Source organism: Zea mays, chromosome 4, assembly GCF_902167145.1.
Source record: "Zea mays cultivar B73 chromosome 4, Zm-B73-REFERENCE-NAM-5.0, whole genome shotgun sequence".
Taxonomy (NCBI): Eukaryota; Viridiplantae; Streptophyta; class Magnoliopsida; order Poales; family Poaceae; genus Zea; species Zea mays.
Window position 1 is genome coordinate 225653443 of NC_050099.1, and position 6959 is coordinate 225660401.

A 6959-nucleotide genomic window follows, 5' to 3' on the forward strand; every position below is an offset into this window, starting at 1 on the left:
GTGGCCCAAATGGTGGTTCAATTTTTTTTTGAGGATTAATTTTTTTAGCAACCTGCTGTACATGTAGTTTGGTTTTAGGGAAATCTTTTTTACAACAACCCCCAATAACATGTTTTGAGGAATATTATTTTAGTAGTCTTTTGGAGATGCTCTAACTATGCTGGAGTAATACTACCAGGAATGCAAATAAATGTCCAGTGCTCACTAACTATGATGAGCAACAGTGTTGTACTTGGGGTTGGATTTCAGCTATCAGGTTTGCCATACGCGTATGCCTCTCATTTCATTTCATATTTGTCCTTTCCTGAAATTCCAATTTAATTAAACGGACTACTTTTTTTAACCCCTCACCCAGGCAGAGACAGCCAAATGAACGAACTAATTTGGTATAGCTGGCTTGGTGGGGTGATTATTGGCACAATGATAGGTGCAAACAGTGTCCTAGAGGAACACTGCAAAGCTGGACCTCGCAATGTTGTCATAACTGGAAGGTAGCTTGTTTCCATCCTTCGCTCAACCTGCCTTCTGAAAATTTTCCAGGACTCAGTATGCACCGTATTTCAAATTTCATTTATTTGTTGACTTGCACAGCATATTATTGATAGCATATGAAATCACTCTAGAAAACAGAAACTGTCGAGGTTAATGGATTTAGCTACTTAAGAAAGAAATAAAGTTTGGCTGTGTTTTTTAAAGTTTTGCAATTTCACTGGCTGCGGCCATTGGATAGGTTGTTTCATACTGTTGTTTCTTATTTAGCGATTAGCATTGACATCGGTTTTTTGTTATAAAAAAAATCCCAGCACAAGAGGGTTACGAAAAGCACTTGCTTTGAGTTTCTTCTTTCTGGAGACCGTGTTGGCAATTAGCATTCATTAGTTTCAGTCTTATGATCTTATTCACCCTTTTCTCCTATACTAATTAAGTATACTGAACGTTGAACGCTTTGGCTGTTCCCTAGCTGCACATCATCTTATAAACCGTCAAACATAAACCTCAGGCCCTGTTATGCATCAGACACCTTTGGTGTGCGACGAATCGATGACACCGTGCTTCCTTTACTACAGGACTTTTATTTGGATTTGGTAGGTTAGATTCAAACTTTTCCTAAGTTCATTTGCGCAAATAGCAAAGTACCCACATACATATTGTTGTATATATTTTTTGACCATGTATTCTGAACTTCTGCTGCTTCGCTTTCTGGGAGAGGAGGACTCGACTCAAATCACTTGGTAGCGGAGACGTCGCCCTTTCTAGTTCAGGTGCCAGTTGCAAGTCCCCCCTGCTCTACTTTGATGACTGTACCTTTTCTTGCATCTGTGTGTTTATGACGATTGAGTATTGACGAAGGCAGATAGGTTGGCATAGAATTTTGCTATTTTTCTAGATGTTGAGGTTTGATGAGATCGTCTGGGGGATTGCAAAGTTCGCGTCTTTGGATTCTACTTTTCTCATTTCAGTTGCGGCGATTCAGTGCTTTTTTTGAGGGGAAAGTTTTCCACTTGGTTTGATATTTACTTGCTTTGGCTGTAACTTGGGTTCTTCATTCTGCATGCGAATGTGTTTTGGGTCACACATTAATGAATTTTCCGGGGAAAAAAACTGTGAAGGTTGCAGATTTTTAGTTGATTTGCAACTGTTCAACTCCTGCATTTGACTGTTGTCATCTCAATTATTTTAGTCGACGTTTTTTACTGGTGTTCAGTTGCTCTGTGTGCTAGACCATATACAATTGATTTGTTTTTCTATGTTTTGACTTTTGGCTAATTTCTTCTGCCATATGATCCTGATTGGTTTTAAGCTTTTGTTTTCCTCGCTATGTAAAGAGAAAAAGAAAATGATTTTTGCTCAATTTTACTACCAGAAAACCTAATGTTTCAACATCACTGATGTGATACGTATTACATGGCGCTCGTTTCAGTCGAGAGATATTTCTGGCATGGCCGGCGCAAGCAACCTTGGATCCCTCACCGACGAATGGTTGCCTCCCCCTACACCAAGCCCAAGAACTCTCGTGTCAAGCTTTCTGAATGAAGAATTCAGCCCCGGGCCATTTTCTGGTCTTTTCAGTAAACATGGCGCCAATAGACCCCATGATCAATCCGAAAAGGGCAGAGGAGCTCTGAATTCGAGCGAGGAGTTCCCTACTCATGTTGTCAAAGACCCATTTCAAAACGGTTTCTCCCTGGAGCCAAATTTGTTCAGTGCTAATCATATATCAAACTCAAATGGTGGTTTGGCAGAGCGCAGGGCTGCAAGAGCAGGTTTCAGTGTCCCAAAAATTGATACTTCTCGAGTTGGTTCATCAGCAGTTATTCGATCTCCTGTGTCAATTCCACCTGGTCTAAGTCCAACTACACTACTGGAGTCTCCTGTTTTTCTTTACAATAAAATGGTATGTGATATTTCCTTAAGGTCCCGTTTGTTTCTTTTCATTTTGAGGAATTGGAATCTTACTAATGGAATAGACTATCTCGAATTCATGGGATGAGAGATGGAAATTGATTATATAGATTTACATGTTATTTTTCTGATGTACAACTTATAGCACACTCTTCTACTTGCTTCGCTATAACATAAATGTAGTATGTAACTATAGAACACGGTTTCCTGCAGTATACTTATGCATGTGACCACAACACTGATTGTTGTCTACTGTGCAAAATATTATTATACTAGAAATATAGTTCTCTGATTGGTGTCTTACAAGTTTGGATTCTGTTTTGATTTTATAGCTGCTAATTTTGGACCAACACTTACAAATTCATCTTTGTTCCCGCCCTTTAATATTTGCCATACGGACTTAGCTGAATTGGTTGTGATATATTTCAGGCACAGCCTTCTCCAACCACTGGCACGTTGCCATTTTTGACGGCTACAAATGATAAGTTGACAATACCACCAGCTACCAAGATAACTGAAGATTCTGCATTTTATAATGATGTGTTTTCTTTCCAACCCCACTTAGGTTCTCAAGAAACAGGTTTCTCTACTGCAGAAAAGGTGATTTCCTTGACTGTTAGTGTCTAGCTGTATTTTCCCTCCTTTTTGCAGTGCAGTGTTATAGTACTATTGGCTTCCTTCTATTGCCAACCTCACCACCAAATGTCCTCTTTTTGTTTTTTTGTATAGAATACCTTTTAGTTTGTTCATGTGCCTGAGAAAAGTTTTGATCTACAGGACTATGGCGCCTATCAGCAAAAGCATTCATTGTGGAATATTCATCAGCAGGAATCCAGTCTTCAGTCAAGTTTTACCGCAGCCAAGGATTACTGGGGGTCTGGGAATTCGCTGGTACTCTTAAGACTTGATGCAGACATTGTACTGAATTCGCTGGTACTCTTTTTCAGGAAGTTAGAATTAGATGCTTTAGGAGCTATTGCTATTGCTACCACGTATGTCTACATGTTGCTCTAGCATGATTACTGGGGGTCTGGGAATATTTGCAACATTGTTTCCAAGCTGGATAGCCACATGTCAGTACTTAGCTGAAGATATGCTGATGGTATTCATTTCCTAGGGCAGCTAGTAACACTTTCCTGTTATTCCATTTGAATAGCATTTCCTACTAATGCCAATTCGCTCCCGTGAATTTCAGGAATGGGTTTACAAGCCCCATATAATAAATCATAACAGTGCGGGAGCATTTTTTGGATGTCCTTCACACAGATGCAGGCAATGAAAGAAACAGAAAATAGACAATGTTAGCGCGGAGTGAGACAGATAGGAATTGGAGTGAGACAGAAAATTCAGAGCCCCTCGGAGAGAACTGAAAGGAGGATTGCCAGCTACCATCCAACCCGAAAGAGGTGGAGGCGCTGAGAAAATGATACAACTTGCAACCCTTTGATAGCGTTCACATTTGAGGAGCTCAAGAGAACGACAAAAAATTTCAGGCAAGATTCAGTATTTCTTTCCTAAACACAAATGGCAAGCTGATTTAGTTTAGTACATCCTGTCAACTATTGAATCTTCAGTCCGACCAAATATTTTAGTTATTTTTTCCAGCCCCTTAGGCTAGGACTTCAGTTTACAAAACTAGTACATTTAGTCAGTTACAAAGTTATTAAACATTTATTCCAACTAATTAGCTTTTCCTTTCAGCTTACATTGTGACATGTAATGGACAGTGCTAAGCAAGTCACCAAGTCTGGGAATTTGAATGAGCTTTCGAACAACAATCTGATGTCCTGATCGAGAGCGATGGAGCTAATGTTTGAACTGTGAACTAAAAATGTGAACTATGGATGTGAACTTGTGTGAATTTGTGAACTTATGTATTTGGACTTATGTGAATTTGTGAACTTATATATTTAGACTTGTGTGAATTTGTGATATGAACATATATCAATGTGTTTGAAATCTGTATTGTATGTGATATTCTGTGTTGCATGTGATATTATGTGTTTCTAATTTTTCATTTCTGTATTTTTTATTTTTTTTTTCTGGAAAAGGGTTAAGAACGTGGGTACCCACGTTCTTAAGGTTAAGAATGTGGGTACCGTCGAACTGAATGGGCAGCCCTCGTCGACCCACGCAGGACCCATAAGTTCGACGGCCACGTGGCCCCGTCGAACTTAACTGTAAGAACGTGGGTGCCGTCGAACTTATGGGAAAAAATTCGACGGCCCCCGTCGAACTTAAAAACCCATGTTCCTAACTTTAAGTTCGACGGTACCCACGTTCTTAATGTTAAGTTCGACGGTACCCACGTTCTTAACCTTAAGAACGTGGGGGCCGTCGAACTTACTTCTTTAAGTTCGTCCAAAAATCACCGTCGGCTATATTCGTCGGTAAACCCACGTTCTTATGGTAAGTTCGACGGCCTATAACATTAAGTTCGACGGTTTTTCACCCACGTTCTTTAACCAGTTTCTTGTAGTGTTAGTTCACTTAATCCTAAATTGATACTTTAGACCAACTGCATATATGCCACAACCGATCACACATGCATAGTTCTGGCCGACAGATCTTAATCTGATAGCTAACGTTTAAAGGGACGAAGGGGGTATGGGCTCTTTTAATCTTGATCGTCCATTAGATGATCAACGGTTGGGCGTGTTTCTCCCTCCCAGTGAACACTGGTGGCGGCGACGTTGTTCCCTCACGGCGGAGCGCCCCCAGCGTGCGGCAATCACACGATTCGGTGAACTAATTGCGACGAGAATTGGTGTAAAATACCAGTGAGGCTATGGTAAACCTATGGGTATAGAATTTACTGGCGTTGAAGACTATGACGTGGATGACCACGGTTCGTGGCGGTTTCTCGGTGTCTCGTGACACAACGGGGAGAAATTACCTGATCTCATACTAGTCACCGCACACGAGGAAGCATCCTACAGACTCCGCGCGCCTCGGCAAACATCTACCACCACGCACCGACGGCTGCGCCGCAATCCCACTTGAGTTCGTCGGTGGCGGCGGTCTCTCCCTCTCTCAGATTCTCTCCGCGCTGAACCTTTCTATGGTCGTCGTGAGTCGTGAGCCAATGGCCAAGGAGCGGTCGCGGGGCCATCTATTTATGCTTTTTTGAAGGATCAGGAGGGGGACCCCTACTGCGAATTTTATTAGAAAGCGAAAAGAAAATGTTAGAACTTAGTTCTTTTACAAACAATAAAAAGAAAAATAAGAGAGCACTAATCCTATGTCTGCCACAGACTCAGCCAATTCAGGATAGAGGTGTCAAATTTCCCCCGCGCTCTGTGAATGATCAGTCGCAATTCTCTACTGAATTCCTGCGTACAGCGGAGCACCGAGGGATCTTTGTTTGAAAACAGCCACTCGTTTCGGCTTTTCCAGATGCTCCAAGTCATGAGAATAATAATCTCCATAGAGAAGGGAACGTTGAGCTGGTGTTTAAGGTTCGCTGATGCCTCTTCAGGATTAGAAATTCTGGGCGGAGTAATGCCAATTGAGTTCCAGCAGGCTTTCGCGAAGTTGCATCTGAGGAAAAGATGATATAGGGTCTCCTCTCTTTGCCAAAGGCAGTTTTCACAAGAATAGGAGTCCAGCTCCATGTTTCTCCTTCTCAACATATTCCTGGTGTTTAGCCTATTTTTGAGCCACAGCCAGTAGAAAACTCTATGCTTAGGCTGACATTTGCTTTTCCAAACTAGTCTGTAGATAGGGTGAGTCTGCATCTGGCCCATGGAAAATCTGTAAGCTTTTTGGGACGAGAACTTGTCCGACCCCCAAATGTACCTCCAACGGTCGTGAGCATCATTCAGAACGATTTGCTCCCAGGATCTATTCAGCACCAGAAATTGATCATACGCTTGATCAGAGATAGGTAAATGAAAAAAACCATCAAACTGCTCCTGTTCCTTGGCCTCTTTAATAGTCATTTTTGAGTTTTTGACAAAGGAGAATAGCTCTGGGAAAATATGCCTTGGGATGCTCTGACTCCACTGATCATCCCAGAACGAAATTGATCTGCCATTACCAATAGCGGGAATAGCCAGTCCTTTGAAGTTTGGAAGAAGCTTGACTATGCTCTTCCACTAGAAGGATCCAACGCTTCTATGGCCAGGGAGACCACGAATTAAATAGTAATTATTCCAGATAAGATGTACCCAAGGTAAGTCACTGTGATTGAAAAATTTATGCAAGAATTTGATTAAAAGAGCCTCGTTCTGTGATTCTAAGCGAAGAACCCCCAGCCCACCATTCACTTTCCTCTAAGTGACCGAATTCCAAGCAATCAAAGGTGGCTTCTTGGAGTTGATGTCATTTCCTCTCCACAGACAGTGCTTTCTAAAAATGTCAATTTCCTTAATGATGGTTTTAGGAATCTTGAGCGTGCACATAAAGAACATTGGTAGGGCTGAGAAGACTGAATTTACCAATTCCAAGCGCCCAGCCTGGGACAAAAAGTTTGAGGAGCAAGACAGCCTCTTCTGAATCCTTTGAATAAGAGGGAGATAGTGTTCCTTTCTGGGTCTCGCCAGGCCCAGAGGCAA

The 6959-nt window shown here is 41.6% G+C and overlaps 1 protein-coding gene across 1 annotated transcript; it reads left to right on the plus strand.

Annotated features, from left to right (window-relative positions):
- Positions 1–1192: 1192 nt before the first annotated feature.
- LOC103655935 (probable WRKY transcription factor 2) lies at positions 1193–3896 on the plus strand. Its single transcript, XM_035967544.1, has 5 exons — positions 1193–1262; positions 1922–2395; positions 2833–3003; positions 3181–3505; positions 3599–3896. Exons 2-4 carry the CDS (start codon positions 1940–1942, stop codon positions 3415–3417), a joined length of 864 nt encoding a protein of 287 aa, XP_035823437.1. The 5' UTR covers positions 1193–1262; positions 1922–1939; the 3' UTR covers positions 3418–3505; positions 3599–3896.
- Positions 3897–6959: the final 3063 nt, after the last annotated feature.

Coding starts and splice junctions, on each gene's coding strand:
- LOC103655935 (XM_035967544.1), top strand. CDS start 1,940: ATGGCCGGCGCAAGCAACCTTGGATCCCTCACCGACGAATGGTTGCCT. Junction 2,396..2,832: donor TTTTTCTTTACAATAAAATG/GTATGTGATATT, acceptor GATATATTTCAG/GCACAGCCTTCTCCAACCAC. Junction 3,004..3,180: donor GTTTCTCTACTGCAGAAAAG/GTGATTTCCTTG, acceptor TTTGATCTACAG/GACTATGGCGCCTATCAGCA.